Source organism: Pangasianodon hypophthalmus, chromosome 10, assembly GCF_027358585.1.
Source record: "Pangasianodon hypophthalmus isolate fPanHyp1 chromosome 10, fPanHyp1.pri, whole genome shotgun sequence".
In the NCBI taxonomy this organism is placed as follows: Eukaryota; Metazoa; Chordata; class Actinopteri; order Siluriformes; family Pangasiidae; genus Pangasianodon; species Pangasianodon hypophthalmus.
In genome coordinates, this window is record NC_069719.1 from 17951341 (window position 1) to 17971238 (window position 19898).

General features: G+C 38.2%; 1 protein-coding gene across 4 annotated transcripts in view; it reads right to left on the reverse strand.

The window, feature by feature from the left end:
- Window positions 1-19898, reverse strand: part of asap2a (ArfGAP with SH3 domain, ankyrin repeat and PH domain 2a) — a 72787-nt gene that overhangs the window by 15468 nt on the left and 37421 nt on the right. For all 4 annotated transcript variants that reach the window (XM_053237550.1, XM_053237548.1, XM_053237549.1 and 1 more), the window contains exons 3-11: window positions 13376-13521; window positions 11871-11945; window positions 7839-7888; window positions 4435-4564; window positions 4090-4175; window positions 2525-2600; window positions 2298-2384; window positions 516-619; window positions 297-366 (exon numbers count right to left, since the gene is read on the reverse strand). In XM_053237550.1, the coding sequence (XP_053093525.1) occupies window positions 297-366; window positions 516-619; window positions 2298-2384; window positions 2525-2600; window positions 4090-4175; window positions 4435-4564; window positions 7839-7888; window positions 11871-11945; window positions 13376-13521 (824 nt within the window). The remainder of the gene's footprint in view (window positions 1-296; window positions 367-515; window positions 620-2297; window positions 2385-2524; window positions 2601-4089; window positions 4176-4434; window positions 4565-7838; window positions 7889-11870; window positions 11946-13375; window positions 13522-19898) is intronic.

Below are 19898 nucleotides of genomic sequence, written 5' to 3' on the forward strand. Positions count from 1 at the left end.
CTGACGGCATTGTGAAGTTATAAAAGCCAAGCTTCTGCATGTTCTAAAAGTAGGTGCGGCTCTGTTTCTCTCTTTTCCTTTTTCTGGGAAAAGTTGGAAAATTCCAAGCAGAAAGAAACAGAACAAGCTTTTAGCATTACTCAATACATGCTCCAGTCTCCAGGACAAAAAGTAAACAGTGGGAGAAAACGATCTGTTTTTGGAAGATTTGAAAGCAGGATATACAAAGATAAAGTGGAATAAAGAGAGAGGAAAAAGAAAGAGTAAATATGCAGTTTATGGACACGTTGGCTTACTGTCCCGTGGGAGATGGTCAGGTAGCCGTTCTTCACTGTGCACTTCCTCTTCTGCCACACTTTCCGTAGACTGGAGACAGGAAACAGGAAGAGTCATCACACTTCTGCTGCCCTTCAGTTAATCAGTTCAGTTAAATGATGTTGTAAGGCTATCATGACATGATGAATAATGTGCTCATGTCCTGACATATGACATTTTGACGTAGTTAACCCACTCACCCATCACTTTTCTTGTACAGGTTTCCACTGCGCTCTGTGCCGTGCTCCTTGTTCCCCTGCGGCTGGTGCAGACTGTAAGTGGTGCTCTGCCGCACCTGGGAATCCTATAGAGCAGAAGAAAGATGCGTGTAGATGCTTATGTACATCTATCTTAAAAAAAGGACAGGAAGTGGCTATTCCCAGGGTCAAAGGAAGGGAAAAACTTGTACTCTGATGCGGTCGCTTCCTTTGTGGAAAGTGCCGTAGTGGATGTCCTAGAACCCCCAGAGAGGCGACCACATTCACAAACACATTTACAAATTAGGGAAAGTAGTAAAGCTTGAGAGTGCAGTACCAGACTAAGATTTCAAAAGTGCTTTTAATGGAATGAAATATGTTCAAGCTAGCACAATCAGATCACTGTAAGAGACAATTATTTGATGTGTATTTAAAATACTTTATACCACAAGGAAACATTAGTTAGGTCAGGAATATGACAAAAAGAAACAGCACACGAAACTAAGTCTGATTTCTGCACCTGAACACATACCAGGATACTGGGACTATTTTTCAAACTTCAGAGGTGCAGAGGTGCCAACATTGCTAACAAGAAAATCCTAGCAGGCAGAGAGAAAACACTTAATCTTAGCATTAAAACCCTAGCGCACATCAGTGAATGGGATGGCTCCATGCTAACTGCATAACTGATTAAATGTGTATTGTTTGAACTTGTATTTAACTGCAATCTGCAGAAATGTTTAGATTTATAAGGAACCAGATGAGTGCTTCAGCTTAATTTATACAACTGTTACAAAAAATCCAGCCCATGACTGGTGTTGCACATAATAATTCTATAATAAGTCTATAATTAAGTATAAATAATGAACATTGAACAAGAAGTAGGTCAATACATTAAAAATGCAATATAAATGGTGACGCACTGCTCATTTTACCCTGCACTTTATTGTCGAATTACCTGTTTGTTGACAAAGAAATGCGAAATATTTGCCCTTTGGTGTTCTATTGGTTTACAAGACCATGTTTTGCAAATTCACAGATTAAGGTTCATCAAAATAAAGTTTGTGCAAAGTGAAAGGAACTGCCAATACATGTTTGACATCTCACGTCCTTTCCCCTTTGGTTAACTGGCTTTTCTGCTGGCTGAATTTTATGTTTGTGCTGTCCTTTATATTGAGGAAATCAAAAACACTACAGTTAGACAGTAGATGGTGGCACCTCTGTACATGAATAACAGAATAAAAGATACAGGAGGTAGGAACATTGCGGTCTCCCACCCCCTGCACCTTTCTTCACAAAGATGGACATCAATCAGGCACTTACTCTCCTAGACTTCGTTGGCAAAGGACGGAGGCATTTAAGAAGAGAAAAAAAGCTTTCCATCAGACAGTTTAAACACAGCATGATTCACAATAACAATTACACAAACAAGACAAACACAAAAGCACAGCGCAGTCATCTAAATGCTAAATCTCTTGGCTACTCAGTGGCCACTCACAGAGTTAAGAAGGTTGTTTACATTTGAATTAAGAGCACGTAATCTCTTAATGTTTAAGGATTACAAGAGCTAAAGCTGTTTGTTTGAAGAAAAGAGCAGATATATGAAGGCTGTCTAAAGGGTGACAGCGCGAGCTTCCAGAGCCAACTATTCCAGATAGTACTCAGTATATATATATTTTAGCTTAAATAATATTCTACATTAATTTAAGCCTGACTTTAAGTCCCGTCACTTCAGTGTGAGTGAGCTAAAACCAAATAAAAGTTTACATTCACTATACGCCTTACCTCTTTCTGCTCCACCTGAAGCGCTGTCTTCAGCACGTCTCGTAACTGTGTGAGCTGCCGGCGTTCCTCATCCTGAGCCTGCTTGATCTAAAACAGAAGGCCAAGTTGGCAATGCGGCCAAAATACTACTACTATTAATAATTAATTAACTAATTAATTAATAATTAAATAATTATATGCTTAGTTCAGGAGCCATTAACACACAGCTATGCTAATGTCCTGCTCACCGTATGCAGGTCAGTGGCCAGTTTCTCAATAGAGGGTTTCAGGTTGTCCACTGCCTTTAGACCGTCCTGAAAGAAACTGAGACACAAGACGTCCAATCAAGCGTAAAAATACATCACATTAGCATTAAACCTCCACTAACATCCTGCCAACCATCTCACGCACACAAGCGCACACACATACTCACACTCTAATGGTCTAAAAATCTCATCTGCAAATAGCATTTTTCACCTGACTTCTAAAATAATTGGGCAAAATCTACTGGATGAGGCAAAGTCTAACCTCTTAATGTGGAAAATATCTGTCTTCTGTCACACTAGTGGAGAATAACAGGTATATTTTTGGCATGCATCTTCCAAAAGGGACAGTATTGATCCAGGAACCTTTTCACTTCAAGCTTTTCTCCCAGTGGCCTGATGTATGTATGTGAGAGGGAGCTTGGCAAAGTGATTTGACGTAGCCGCAGTATGTGCTTGCCTGTGTCTGATATTAAGGTTTATAAACATATATGTGTGTGAAACCCTTGTTTCTAGTCGGTATATGATTACAAACCGAATTGTTTAGGCTTATGTCTGTTTGGCTACGGCACATAGCTATTCAGCAACTTGATCCACGCCTGGCATTCATTATGTTAGGAAATCACACTTAGCTAGCAAGGTTTTAGACATGTTTAGACTGATGGCATTTAGAGCTGTGTTCATTAAACTGGCTCCTTATCTGATATAATCTTGCCTAGGCAAGATTAAATAGTAAGTAATACAATTCCAAGATGGTTTTGTTGAAACATAGTTATTGTTTCTTAAAGTTGAGGTGTTACAGGAAGAAAAACCCTTTGTCTTTTTTAGCTCTTTGCCAGAATTCTGTCACAGCAACATCCGATGGGTTTTCCCCAGACTGCCACATACACTATATAACATCTAAACATTAGATTCAATTAATCTCATGTTTGCAATATGCCCAACTGTACTACTACTACTACTACAATAATAATAATAATAATAATAATAATAATAATAATAGTAATAAAAATAATAAATCCACACAGGCAATTCAAACGTAGCTCAATTCTGAGGGAAAACCACACACCTGGCAACACTGCTCCTAGCAGCGCCATTAATTTACACCAGGTTTTGGAAGGGGGAGGAAATTATTCTCAGAATTGACTGTTGCTAATTGCCCAAAACGTAATAAAACAAAAAGAATATCTGATAAGCTGCATGAGACATCCTTGCTCACTGAAGCTCACTTTAAAACGACTTCACTTCAGGGCATAATATATCTGCGTACACACAACATGGTGTGATTACACACTGAATAAACAATGAAAATATTATTGCAGGTGTACATCACACACTTAATGGCTGATATTTGGTCTATAAAACTTCCACTATGCACATTTTAACAGACTTTTGTCCAAGGTTTTTATTTGTATCCCTTGTTTCTTAATCAAAAGCTAATTTAAAGCCAGTTTTATCTGTAAATAATAATAACTTCTTCTTCCTGTTAGCTATAGATTTGAAGGTGAATTTATTTTGGGCAGTAAAAGAAAATGATACTATGGCCTTACTTGCATTGTGCATGGAAATACTTGATGAGGTTCTGCAGTAGATCCACTCCCTTCTTGATCTTAATCTCATTCACTTTGAGGAGGTACTGAAATGAAAATCCACCAGACTGAGGAATATGGCAGATCAAACGTAACAAAACAGTAATCTTTTTGTAAAGCTGAGCAGAAAATTACTGCTAACATTTTGAGAAAAGTTAATTAAATTGAGGAAATACTACACTACTTGTCTAACCATGCCCTGTTGCACAATTTAACACACCATTTAGCTGTTACACAGAGCCTTAAAAAAGAACATACACTTTCCCTTTCTGCTCAGTATCTCTAAATGTTCCTGCACCTACTGACCTCGCACATCTGAAGCTGAAAGAAACGTCTCTCCTTCTCCATCTCCTCTGCTATCTCAGCCCCGCTGATCTCTGTCCGGATCATTCCGTGCTGTCGGGCGTGCTCTTTTTTCTCCTTCTCAATCTTGGTGCTGCAAGGAGCACAAAATTACCTTTTAAAATCTGTACACTCCACACACATACACACACACAGACACACACACGCTTACATTTATATCATTATAAGACACCACTTGTGAAACAGAGCAATCCTTACAGATGCTCCAGTAGCACATGTATCCTACTTTATGGACGCAGCACTTCCTTCGTTAAAAAGGAAAGCCAAACAGTCACAGGATTCCAGAGATAGCATCAATGATGGAGTTAGGGCTTTCTACTTCAGGCAAGGGATCACTGAATTTTTTATTTTTTTATTATTATTTTTTAAATATCCCTATCCTGGTCAGGGTGGCAATGGATCCGGAGCCTATCATGGGAACACTGAGAGTGAGGTGAGAATACACTGTCTATCGCAGGGCATCATGCACACATATTCACACATTCATTCACACACAAGTGTGTCACCATGCTGGTTGTAGTGTCCCTTGCCAGACGAATTCATCAATACCACTTTTTTCTGTCTGGATGCAGTTTTCCAATCCTCAGTGTGAATACAGACATACTAAGCTACAGAACGCAATAGGTCTATAGGTAGTGATGTGCTTCAGGAGAGAATTTTCACCCAAGGCATTTTTTTTTTTTTTCTAGATACAAAAATTACACAGCAACACTGGCGTCCTACTGGCCAGTTTTTATTTTGATGACAAAGAACCCGATCTTGCTGTAATAGTATCACTATTTTCACCTCGTTTTCCAACATAGTACAAACCTCAAGCACAAAGATGAGGTTATGTATTATCCATCCAATATTATCTATATTATATAATGCATCATCCTTGCATATGTTTCCATTTTTTATCCTATATTAAACTGCACAAAGAGGGAAATATTTGTTGATGGACAGAAAAAAGTAGAAAGCCGTTAATTGTAGCCATTTACATCCATCATCAATCAGACTTAAGATGGCCACCTCTGGATCCTCTGCCTGCGAGTCTAAAGCCCAGCGGGTCTTAATCAATTTGTCAACTGACGTTGACAAAACCCGAAGCCAAACTGAGAAAAAAAAAAAAGATATATAGGGAATGGAAATAGCAAATGGCAAAAGAGAAGATCCGTTTATAAAGAGTGGTGTGATAGCATGTGCTGGCACTGTGGCATCTTTAGCAAAGTAAGCAGACTACAGGCAGATTGTAAGTTTGAGAACAGCCGACCACACGCATGCTTCCACATCACTTCTAAAAACAGCTGGAAATGTCAAATGTTTAGTAACCTCAGGTTTACTAGATGCACTGTCAACAGAAAAGCAATTTCCTACCAGATTCAGTGGCTCATAAGACAAGATTTCTAGTGGTCACTAAAAGCACTTCCAAATTTACAAAGGCTAGGTAAGTATTCCAAACAAAATTAGTCAAGAAAAGAATTCCAGTCACTGGGCTGCAACAACTAATTGACAAAAATCAATACAAGTTGCTAAAAGTAGTTGACATCGAATTTCATTATTGATTAGTTGGTCTGTGATATGAAGCACGGTATTGTATGCACTATGCCACTTCACACCACAAGTACTCATCATTAGATTCATCATTAGATTCATCATTAAATGCTACATTCGCTGTTTTCTTAACGTATACAGTATATATATTTAATATACGTTGTGTGTCATCACGGCACCATCCTGTTGTCCGGTCACTTCGAAGGTGCTGGGAGTCAGTTCCCTGATTCCAGGCAAGAGTCGAGCCCAAAGCTTTGGAGTCGAGTCCATTCTGAATGATTCGCCAAGCGCAAACAACAGGCAAAATGAATTTAGCATTTGTGTGTTTCAATTAGCGAAAAAGCCAGTGTATATTGGCCTTTATTTTGAATTTGAAACAGGTCAGAGCTGAACAATAATCAGGGCTCCCTGTGCTTGAGACCATTGGTCCACTGGTCACACTGAAATACTGCAGCAAAAAGTATGCGGAAGCAGTTAAAAAAATACCGAATACATGAGATTGGTCTGATTTGAAAAGAATGGTTGGAAAAAGCACTTGATACTATCATACCTTGACAGATTGTCAGTAATAGGTACTGTAGTTTATATCCTGTTATCGAATTAAGCCTACTTAAGAGCTGTGGATAGTATTAGTTGACTGAAATTCTGACTTTTATGAAAAAATGAATTAATTGGTATTTAGCATATTTATAAAATAATCCAACTAACTGATTAATTAGAAAAATAAAATAATAGACTAATCAATTGTCAAAATAATTGTTAGTAGCAGCCCTAACAAGGACATTTATATAAACCTTTCTGCTTCTTTAATCAATCAGTTTGTCCTTTCTGGCAAATCTGTTAATCTTTTTGGTCATGTTATTTAGGCTTGCTTTCTCTCAAACCTCACTCCTCATCTGTAATACAGTGCTCACACGGGCAAACTTAGGACTCTGATATTCATTAGTCAGACATCTGTTCACAATACTCTACTACTCCAAACGTTTAAGAATGCTGAAAAGACATCTGCACAGATAGCCAGCAGTTCTCCTACAGCTCAGGGATCAGAACCGAGTTAGACCGTAGCACTGAGGTTGATGAGAGTGTGCTTGCAAATCAGCAGCACACGAGGAGCATTTAAACTCCATTATTTCATCCACCGTTATATAGAATGTCAATAATGATCAAATTAAGGAGTTTTCAAGAAACCCCAAGGACAATGAGAGCTGATGGGTCCAGGAGGGGGATCTCATGAAGCACTCTGAGAACTCAGCAAAATGAAGCGACTGATGACGGGAAATGATAATGAACTCAAACTGAATGGCACATAAACAGCAACCCTGACTTTTCTTAAATGGCATGGTATAGGGAAAAAGTATTACCCTTTCAGTAAAGAATGTCCTTTGCTGCTTGGAAAATATATAAAAGCTATCATAAATCTCATACATTGAAGGAAGAAAAAAAATAAAACACAATTAGAGTGATAGTCAGTAAGAGAAGAGGAGATGAGGTGATGAGACTAACAGTTAATTATCTCAAGTGCTGGAGTACGGCTTTAACGAAGTAAAGTGTGGTTCAGTGATCTTTAAAATGACTCCCACACAGAGGAAAGCTGACACTGTAACACTGTCACATTGTGCTTCTTTTCATTAGTTCCTTTTATCTTAGGTTTGCTGTAAGATGTTCAAATGAAGTAATTATTTTGAGAACATGAGGTTCATTCTAATTAACCTCTACATGAAAATGGACAGTATGAACACATATACTGATTTTTTTTCCACTGTATTTATACATTTCCAGTTCTGACTCAGTAGCAGAAAGTTTAAATGGCTTACACTTTGGTCTCATAGTCCTTCCAAGCTTTATCAAATGGCTTTTTCAGATCCTGCAAGGCACAAAATAGAAACATGGAATTAGCATTAAACAGTTTTACATTGGTATAAAACCTTACAACCTTAATGTTGACGTATAGTGTGACGTAGAAATAAGGGAAAAATAAAAAAAAAAAAAAAAAATGGAGCATTGCACTAGTAGACTAATAAACAGGGCTTGGTGTTTGACGTACTGCACAATGTAATGGACATACACCATTACTTCATGTTTATAAGGAAAGCATTTGGACTCCTAATAATATTGCTCCAAGTGGAAATGTTGGAACTGATTCTAACAAAAGACTCTTTTTTTTTATTGCTCTATAAAAATCTGACCAGGCTGCCCAGTTATAGTTAAGGTGTTTAGGGACTACACACAGTGCCCAGAAGGGTGCGGTTACTGACTGACCATCATTAAATAAACACCGTACAATGTGAACACTGATCCGACATTATATAAGCATCTAAGCATGATAATCCAGATGTTCAATATAATCGACAGTGTACAAGCATATAATACATTTCAGTATATGGCACAAATAAGAGAACAAGAACATGCTCATCATAGCAGAAGTACACAGAGAGCACACAAAGAGTCACTAAAGATTCCATTTGATCTCAGATTAATATCAAGTCATTACTTTATATATAAGATATAATTGAATCTCTTACAGTTTTTGTCGCGCATGTGTTTTCCTATGGAGAGCCCATTTTTGCTCTCCTAATTTGGCCTTACACTAAAACATAAAATGTGTCTTTATGTACACTTTGAGCTATATTGAACATCTGGACTATTTTCTAAATTGCTCTCAGAATCAAATATTAATGCGCTAAAATGTGGAGAGGTGTTTTGCTGAAAGAACGTGCACTGTTTAATAAAAGTTATACTCAAAAATCTCAAAATGTTTCATGCATTATTCATTCGTTCTAATGAAGGGTGCAAAGAATTCTGGAGTGGAATGCTAGTTACTGAAGCATAGACTTTATATATTAAAAAAAAAAAAAAAACCCTGTAAAGTCAATTTTCAAACTGTATATAGGTTGTATGGCTATGCTTTATAGATCATCCATGCAAACCACACTGATACCGATAAGATTCTCATGATCTGAGTCACAGAGTTATCATAAGAGCTCTGTGGGAACTCCATAACTTCAGAGACAAGGGAGGCTTGCTAATGCCTGCATGGGTGAGCTTCACGAGTCAGTGAGTCTCAAAAGAAAGGCTTCCTGTAGCAGTAGATCTCCATCTGAGAGTATCCAAAAATGGAAGAGCTCAAATGATTTTCTAGTAATGTCTGCATGACTGGAGGCCAAGCAAAGGATTAACCACATACACACAAGTGTGTGACAATAGAGGTCTCTGGGGGAAAGACAGTGGGATGATGGGATTTGGCGATTTGGGTATGACATCAGCTTTTCAAGGACCACACTGCTGTTCTAGCATTTCCCAGAAGTCCCCACGCCAGCTGGCTGAGGCCACAGTGGACACAGTGTGGGTGACTTACACAGAAAACACACCTTTCTTTGATTCTTCGAACATGATTCTGAAACTATGTCCTAGTAATAAGTACTATGCCTCATATACACCAAATACATATAAAAATTATTTAAAAGTTTATTTAAAACTGCCTGACAGAGGGTTGTGTTTGAATTGCATTTTAACTGGGAGCAACATGCATACTCATTTAGCTTCAGGTTTACCCTTTGGCTGCAGTGACTGGAGCGTGAAAGGCACAGACTTGGGTTAATGGCTCGTGTGACAGCTCACATCTAGGCCTATAATCTCAATCCATTAGTGCATGTCTCCATCTGAGCTAGAGCAAAATCAGCATGCCATCAGGGAATATTAACATGTAAAGCCTGGTTGTATTACAAACACTCTATAAAGATCCTTTAAATACAAACACTCTGTAAAGCCTAGTTAAAAACAAACACTCTATAAAGCTCCTTTAAATACAGACACTCTGTAAAGCCTGGTTAAAAACATTCAATCTTTAAACCGCCTTTAAACAGAAACACTCTGTAAAACCCGGTTAAAAACAAACACTCTATAAAGCTCCTTTAAATCCTGTAAAGCCAGGTTATATACAAACACTCTGTAATGCCGGGTTAAATACAAACACTCTGTAAAGCCAGGTTAAATATAAATACATCGTAAAGCCTAGTTAAGTGTAAACACACTGTAAAGCCAGGTTAAATACAAACACTGTAAAGCCAGGTTAAATATAAATATTAACACACTGTAAAGCCTAGTTAAGTGTAAACACTCTGTAAAGCCCGGTTAAATACAAACACTCTGTAAAAAACAAGTTAAATATAAACATATTGGAAAGCCAAGTTAAAAACAAAGACTCTCTAAAGCCTGGTTAACTACAAATACTCTAAACTCTGGTTAAAATATGGACACTGGATAAAGCTTGGTTAAATACAAACACTCTGTAAAGCCTGAATAAATACAAACACTCTGTAAAGCCTGGTTAAATACAAACACTCTGTAAAGCCTGGTTAAATACAAACACTCTGTAAAGCCTGGTTAAATACAAACTGTCAATAAAGTCTGGTAAATACAGAATAGACTCTAGCCTCACACTCACCTCGTAAATATAGGATGCATGTCTTAAAATGAGGTTAAAGCAAATAATTTGATCAAACTATACTAATGTTGGTATTGGTTAGCTCATAACATCTTAGCTTTTGGCATTGTTTCACTGTTTTAAAGGAATACTCCAGTATAATCTCTATTTATGTGTCACATTTGTGGTACAACACCAGACAGTCATTTTGACACATTTCCCTGTACTTAGAAATGAACAGAAAATTTGTTTATGCTGGAGAATTCATTTAAACTTCATGAAGTTTGCTGGGGCTCAGGTTTCTAAAAACAGTGTCTAAATTAGTGCTTTCTAGCTGACAGATGCAGTTTGCAGTTTGGATAGTTCAGAAGGTCATACAGGCTCTAGAAGATGGAGAGGACTTTTACAGTAGAAGAGTAGATAGATAGAGTAGAAGGGTCCCAGTGTGTTAAGTCTGGACTTTATCCCAATTAGAGCCTAGCTAGGAGTGCCTAACAACTTTAGTTACACATTCATGAAAGAGCATCTCCATGAGAGTGTTTCACTCTCCTCAGCTCTGGGCCCCTTCACCGCAGGAAACACAGAGAGAGAGAATGAGAGAGGGAGGGCGAAAAGCAGGGAGTCTCCAGGGAGACGAGACAGAAGCAGTGAGAAGCGGACTCATTAGGAGCAAATCGCATCATGCTTCATGTAGGAGCTAACGAATCGCAGTCACGTGGTGCTGGGGAGGGTCAGGAGGTCAGGACTGATTTTAATATGCCATAATCACACCCATCTGTCCAACTGCTCTCTCACACACTAACTCAGCATGTCACTCACAACTGACTCGATCAGACGTATTTAACTTAGGGGCCCCCTGCCTTCACTAATTGTGTCAATTACTATTATGAAATCCTTTGCTCTACATTTAATAAGCTGAAGAGCTGGAAAATTCTCAGCTACCCACATGAAAAGAGAGAAATAAGAATACTGCTCTGTTTTCGACTTTATGCCGGGGAAATGTGTTGATTCGAGTGTCTTAAACCTATACTTTGGATGAGAATTTATACATTCCTTAACTGTATAACAGACTTTAAGTCTCTCTCTGGTTTCCATGGCAGTCCACTGTGCCGCTTTGTTCTCAAAAATTTTATTGCCGCCATCCAACTCACCATATAATTACATAAAACATCCTAAGTTTAACATTTATTGTGTATTGTAAGCAAATTACATGTGCAATTTCAACGGTTTACTGAGATTACTGAGGTACGTTTATTAGTTTCTCCCTCTATTACAGCTTACTACTGTGTCTGCTGCTATACTTTTTACTGTATTGTATATTCAAGTATGAGGCAAACGAAAGTTTAATTGAATGTTGTAATGACAGGTTAAAAATCTCAACACCACAAAATGCAGAAAAATAAACCTAACCTGAAATACTTACCCCCTTCACCCCTTTCAGATCACCCTTCAGAAGACTGTCCAGTGGAAACGTGATGATGTTATTCATGTTCTGAAACTGGAGCAAGAACAAGAATTAAACAACATTTCTCCCAGAATTTTCTGCTGCAATGGAGATTATAATCATGTGGAGAGGCACAGAACCCCCTTACATTAGGACTGCTTTCATTACATTAGGATTCTCATTAGCATTTGAAAAGAATCCATCTTGAATACAAATTTGGTGTCAGTACAACTGCTTTGCTCAGAAAATCATTAAAGCCCACTGGATGGGTTGTGTAAGCATAGAGACCCTCCGTCTAATCCACATCACATCCATTCATCCTTACACTTCATTTTTTTTAATAAAGGAAACTAATAAATGAAACTAATCCAAATGTATAATAGCGTCCATAAAACATTAGAGATGGGGATAGTCCATGTTATGCCAGCTGTATTTACAACACAGTCATGTTTATCCTAGTTACCCATAAGTATAATTATCATACAAACACATTGTGGGCTAGAGACAGCCTGTCAAACAAACGCAACAGGGCATATGAGCTCACGTTTTACACGCCTCACAGAACTCTTGTGGATCGTGGCTCAAATGGATATGCACTTCGTCTAAAAATGCTTTAGAAATGCATCCAGTGTTAAATGATTGACTCCAAATGCAGAAATGCATCACCAACTGAAGCAACCTAGAACAATGTTGAAAAAAAGGAGTTGATAGAGAGAGGAAACAGTGGTGGTGGATCACTGAGAACATGTACATTCTTAGTGAAAATAAGCCCACAGGATTTCTTCTTTATTACTACTGCAATGAAACTGTGGTGAATGAATGTTTCGTCATTATGGAATAAAAACCAACAGGGGTAAACTGAATGATGACCACAGAGTATAGATGCATTTCTAATAATATATTAAATAACGTAATAGCTTTGGATTACGGTCCTTCAACAGCTCACAAAAATGCCCGGGCAGAAATTGAGTTCGACACCCCTGCCATAAAGCCACGAATAATGATCACCTTGCCAAGCGCCCCTGACATATTATCAGCCAGAAAGAAATGTACACAAAAATCCATTTGCTCTTCAAGACTTGAGCAAAGTATAGTGTGAAAATGAGATCTTAGCAGGTGAAAACATCTTAAATGTGGTCAACCTTAACTAGTATTTCCTACTAAAAGACTACAATAAAGCAAATACAGGATGCTTGAAATAGTCTTGTTCTAGTGACAGATAATTTTGCTCATTTTAAGCATTTATTTCTGAAAAGAAGCAACATTATCTGCCAATAGAATAAGAAAATTTAGAACTTCAAATTAGTTAAACATCTAGAAATAAGTTTAATAATCTTATACGTGGTTTATTATAATCTTACAATAACTAACAATAGAAAGTTTTATTTTCACTTGCTATGATGCCTTTTTTAAAAAAAAAAAAAAAAAAAAAAAAAAAGTGTAGCACATGTACAGCCCCATTCACCCACACAAACAGCCCTCACCAGATTCTTGAAGAGGGCGGTGAGCTCCTTGGTAAATACAGAGAACTTGAGGAAGGCTGAGCCAAGGTCAGGGTCATCACGGTACACACAGTTCTCGCCGAACTTCTCCAGAGCTTGGGTATACTGCTCCTCATTCTCAACATGAGCTGAAAGGACAGAAGTGAAAACATTACCTGAAATACAATCTTTAGTAAATGGAGTGAGGGCTCACAAGGAAGAACTTCTCAAACTATTACAATATGATCACATTTATCACAGCACATGATCATAATAATTTGAGGCCCAAGATTAAAGCTGGTTTTTCACTGTGTGATTCCAGTGGTCTTTTACGATTATTACTTGTCACACTGTACGAGATGATCCCAAAAAGAATTCTGTAACAGACTGTGCGATAACATGTTCTTCAAAATCAGAATAAATGATGAAGACAGCTACTACGTTCTGCCTCAGTGGGTGCGCAGCGACACAGCACAGATTTGTAGCTATTCAACTGGAAAGCATAGAAATAGTTTCATGTTGTCTTAATAGTAAATAAACTCTATGAACAAAGCATTTGCATGCTAATTAGCTAGCAACACACCTGGAAGCTGTAATTCATCCTCTATTTCTTTCCATGTCACGTCCCTTTTTGTCCTGTCGTGATATAAGTGTGATGAGACATTATAGAGACATATCGCTCTTCTTTTAACTCCAATATGTTTCGTTTACGTTTCACCATCGCCACTACTGCGTTTGTAGCTGTTCCATGAGTTTTGTGTAATCATATGCTGTCCTCCTATTGGTAGATTTTAGACGACTGTCGTAGCAGCAGTCACACTCTGAGATTTTAAGTAAAATTTTCTGACACTGCCAGAACTTTGTCATCGCCTGTCTTTGGTCGCAGTGGCACTAAATCATCCGCCAGTGAGTATGTCACATTAGACATTCCAAGACCACAGATCTCAACTCATGACTGAAGATTATCCTTTACGATGTATGATTGTGCCTGCGACAGCAAAATCACGCCAAATATCGTACAGTGTAAAGCTGGCTTGAGGCATATGAGCAGCCAAAATGCTGAAAGATATGTTATAAAAAATTTGGCCAGCTCTCACTAAAACAGATTGAGTGGTTTCTCACTATTAAATAGCTCTTATCTCGCTTCATGTTGTCTCCTTGGTTTGGGCTTCTTTCCTCTCACTCCTATTGTGTTAAACCAGGCACATGGGATCTGCTTATTATTTCAATCCCTTTATTTCCACTCTGTGTGAGATGAGACCAAGTGCCGCTGACAGTAGCCAAATGGCAATTTAAACATGCCCAAAAACCCAGAATTTCCTCTTGCCCAGTAAAATCGGATTAGCCTTTCCCTAACTACATCCTCTTGCACATGTTAACATGAGAGAACATGCAAAAAGGCGAACAAGAGATTAGTTAATTCCCCAACTACACTGAAGATTCTCTAGTGTTGTTAGCAATTAGTCCTCTTTTCAGTTTGCCTCTGGGAAAGTGTGTAATGCACAAGCCTAAACATGTTGTAAAAGTGCATTGCAGGCTATATGTGTGTGTCGATGGGGGTTATAATCAACACCTGCAGTGTTTATAGGTCATGCTTGTATGTGTTATGTCTGCTTTTGTGGTCATCAGCTCAACAGTTACTCATACCCATAACGTCCTCCTGACTGTCCCAGTTTTTGGAACAATTCTCAAGCACATCATATAGCATCAGAAAAAATAGAGCCAATGGAAAGAAACCTAAAAGAAGAAATGGTGACTTTTCAGGGTCTTTTCATTTCTGAGCACCGTTTTACATTTTATTACAATTTATCCACTATCAGCAATTAAACATGGAGAAATTTTAAACACGTCCTCCATCAAATCCATAAATATGCAGAAGTATCTTATTCATTGTCTGCTCTAAGATTTTAATGGGAGTCTGAAGTAGCGTTTATTAAAGGCAAGTGCACTTGTTTGATAAAGAGGTTACTGTAAGAGTGTAAGTTAACCTATATTTCTCTTACAGTTTTATAGTAGGCAGTTTTAGTATCTGCCGTAAGATAATGATCCAGATTTCCAGTAAGAGCTAGATTTTTTCCAATTAAATAAAAAAAAAAAAATCACAAATATATCTCTGTTCTTTTTTTTTAAATCAATTTTTACTTAGATTTCTTACTTGGAATTATTTAACTTGAAATCATTTATTGAAATTTTTTGCAGTGCATTTTGACTAAGAATCCACCTACTCATACTGTTAAATTAATATTGCCTAGTAACAAGTAGCTGTTACTTCATAATCCATTATGAAGTCTGACATCAGTACAAAAAAATATGAGTGTTTAATTTTCTTTTTATGTTCTTGTTAAATAGCTTTTGTACAAACCACTATAAAATCACTGTGTATAAAATCACTGAACTATGGGATGTCAGTGGCATTATTAAAAGTTAAAAAATTATTAAAAGTGTTTCGAAGATGAATTTTGTCCGTTCCAAACATTTAGCAACACACATACTGATGTCTGTGTCAAGAATCATTATTATATTTTTGTCACCCACCCATACTACCATGCTAATTTTTTTTGAGTGATATACTTTATTAATTCAAACTAGCCCACAGTGAGTAACACACCTATACTGACTATAAAGCTTGACAGCTATTTACAGGGCTGAGTTACTTACCCCTACTCTACCACCCTGAAAGATGGGCACACAGACAGGAATTACTGGCCTCTGATGAATAATACATTAGTCTAGGCTAAAGTGGAGTTTGTGAGGATCAGTGTCAGTCGCATTCTTTCTTTCTCTCTGAGCCATTGTCTCTGCACAGAGAGGACATAATGAGGCAGGAAATGAGGCAGTGGCATGCTGTCATTTTGGAGCTGGCCCAGAGTTGAGAAACAGCAAAGACATACCCAAAACAAAAGAGGAAAAATGGGAGGCCATACTCCAACAGATCTGTCTTTTCATCTGAAAGAATTTGGCAAAAATCATACCACTGAGCTGCTGAAGAAAAATTAACCAAATTGGTAGCTTTAGCACCGATGGTAGTCCTAGCACCAATGTAATGCCAATGTAAAAATTACTATTACACCTGCAAAGGTTAGAATGCACCATTGCTACACAGGAAGCTTTTAGTAATTAAGAAATTGTATTTCAGCATACTGCATCAAGACTCCAGGCATCCCCCTTGATGTCCATATCACAAACTAAAGAGGACCACACAGTCACCGCAAGCCTCAGTGTCACCACATTCACATTTAACAGCTAAAAAGGAAGGCAGCTCATTCACACTAGAAAAGACGACATATCACTGCTGGCTCTGAAAAGGAGAGAAGCCTGAGGGGGTGTGAGACGGCAAGCAGAAAAGTGTGAAGAGCTGCTACCTTCCAAACATCTGCTTCTGGGCTGTGACTCATCAGCCTCCAAACTCAGCATGAATACACTGCGAATCCACTCAGAATAAAACCTGTACTGGCTACTGGAAAGGGCCTCAGAGCTTCAAGCTCCTCAGCACTGAAACATTTCTATATATAAAGGAAAATTAAGATATACAAAAACAAGAATGCCTAGCAGTCTCTAGGTATGAACTTCAAATTTATCCACATGGTGTGACATTCACAGTTGGAAATTTCAGATCAAGACTTGGAAATAAAAGGACCTAATGTTATGACAATAGTCTTCCAGGCTTAGCGGTGTGTATACTTTCTACAGTGGCTCTGTTTGGACTGGAAACATCATCTCTCTCTCTCTCTCTCTCTCTCTCTCTCTCTCTCTCTCTGCTGACTCGTGGTGAGCATTTTTGCTTTTTTGTTGAACTGAAGTTAAACCTTACCTGCTCATCCATGACTGTAAACTGCTGAGCACTGAAAACAGTTCTCTCATTTCATTTAAGCTAGCCAGGTCATGATTTAGCATTACATTTCAAAGAGCTGACAGCTAGTTTGATCTTCTGCTGTATTTGCATTTCTTCAACAATTCCTTAAAAAGCCACCCACTGAACATTGCAACTTCACTCAGCAAGATACATTATGTTAATAATGTTGGGGTCAAATCTGTTAACACAGCACTAAACTGACACAATTTAAACATGTTTTCCTCAGTAGCTTTGTAAAAAAAAAACTGATTCCGGGAACCTTATGTACGAGTTCAGTTAGTGATGTTACAAAATATGCTCAGAGGCTTCAGCCTAGCTAGCTAGCTTAGCTTAGCTTATCATACAGAACAAGTTTTGATTGTTATGAAATATTATGATATGTTTGGCTATTAAATAATACTGTTAAATAAATAGCTGAGAAAATGACGACACAAATTGAAACTCAGATACTGAAATCCTGCTTGTGTCAACCTCTGACAAATGTATGCTAGTTTACTATGTGAACAAATATGATAGTTACATGTACTATGGTGTATACAAGGGATGGATCAATACAATTTTTTCCAGTCCATGTATAAGTACAAGTAAATTTTTTGGTACTCGTTGGTATCGATGACAAAATGAGGAACAAACGTACTACTAATCACTCAGGGGCTTCATGGAACATGCCCACACATGCTACTATGCTTGTTAGCTAGTTACCTAGCTACCTTTGATTGAGTAGGGTTTCAGTGGACTGGGTTTTGCACTTCGGAAAAGTACTTCTGTACAGCTGTATGTTTCTTTGTTTTCATTGCATTGGAGTTCCTTGTTATCAAGAGTTGATAGTGACTGATTGCCAAGAACAATATATTGCGTACGAACTGTTATTTTCACTGACCTAACCTTAATCTTAGTTTTCACTGGCATAGTGTGTAGACATTGTTTCTCATCCAGTTAGTGCTTGCTGCAGCATTGGTTGCTGCCATGTGCTGCTAGTAATTAACTGCTCATGCTAAATTTTAAGTTTAAGATATTTTATAGATATCAGGTTTCTCAGGATGCTATAGTACCAACTCTTGATATATTTGCAGAGTACAGTTTGCAGTCTTCTTTCCTTTGATTACCATCATTAATTGTGAAATATGTCCAGATAACAGTCGTTTTGTGTCGTCTGTTCATTAGCGTGACACCAGGCTTACGTCACCTATCACCACATGGTATTGGATGTTGGTACCGGAGCATTTTTTATGAGTACGAGGATGAGTATGAGTAAATGAGCATGGTAACAGATGGATATCTGAAACCAGTATCAGAAATGCTGCATCCCTAGTATATACTATTAAAAAATTACTGATAATATGCCAATGTAAATTGAGATCCTACACTGAAATCTCAGAAGCAGGTAGAATTTATTGGGGGGAGGAATGGGGGTTGGAAAGAGCAACTCCATTGCATACATGCTTCAGCAAAGAGAACTGATCAGTCAGTCATTGAGCAATGTGCCTCTTTAAAGTATCTAAAATGTTTTTTCTGCATATATATTTTAATAGTGTAAATGACATATTCAGGACTCTTGTGGGAGCCATGCAGCAGACTAGCCTAATTATATCTTGCACACCACAGGATATCTTTACGTTGTCTCAGCATTCAGCTGGGAGTTTGAAACTTATCCGTGTTTAATTATGTGATAGTAGATAGACGTATTTCCTTGGCTCAGACTACTGGCTCAGTCACACTGTCATATGTACACACATATAGCACAGCCCTAAGGATAGACATTTTATAATCATATTAAGGGTGTTTTCACATATAGGTCTTTTTAAATGAACCATACTGAGTTCTGTTAAAGTGGAATTGAAAGGGAACTAGCTGCAAATGGCCTCAGTGCTTTTGATGTTCACAATACAAGTGGATACAAAAGGGGACACGGTTCTCTTTCTGCACTGATGAGATCTCAGAGCACTTGTTCACATCACAACCCCTTTAGCATAGTTTAATAATGAATATGTGTAACACTGAATAGTGTCATTCAATATGGCTGCTTTACATGATTCCATCATTTGGTTGAAATTCTATGACTTGGCTGAAAAACAAAGCAGGTAAACCAGATTTGAAGTGAAATACCAGAACATGTTGAACCATCAAAATCAACTTCATGCCATAAAGCTAGTAACTGTAGCACTGGCTAATGTGAGTGGTTGGGGAAGACATACAGAATATTACACATACTAATAGTACTATACAGCAACTATTCTTCTTAGTTATTGCTAGTGCCACAGTGGCTCTATTACCTTATCTGTCATGTTGATGCCTAACAGTGCTGAGCTTGTTGTGGGACCACGTGGCCCCAAGGATTTTCTCCCTGATTTAAGCATGGCCAATTCCCACCCATCAGGCAGCTCTTCCCTCTCACACGACAGATACCAACCAGGGAGGGCGAAGGCTATCAAGTGCTTCCTTCGAGGCACGTGAAGAAACCCAACCACATCTTTTTGAACTGCTGCTCATGCAACATGAGCTCACAGACGTCCATGATTCGTGATTGTCGCCGTGATTGATAGGGAGAGGGTATGCCACCCCTCCCTCCCTCCCTCCCTCCCTCCCTCCCTGAGAGCACGGCCAATTTTGCTCTCTTAGACTCTGTGTCACGGATGGCTGTGGCATCATCGGGCTTCAAACTCATGATCTCCG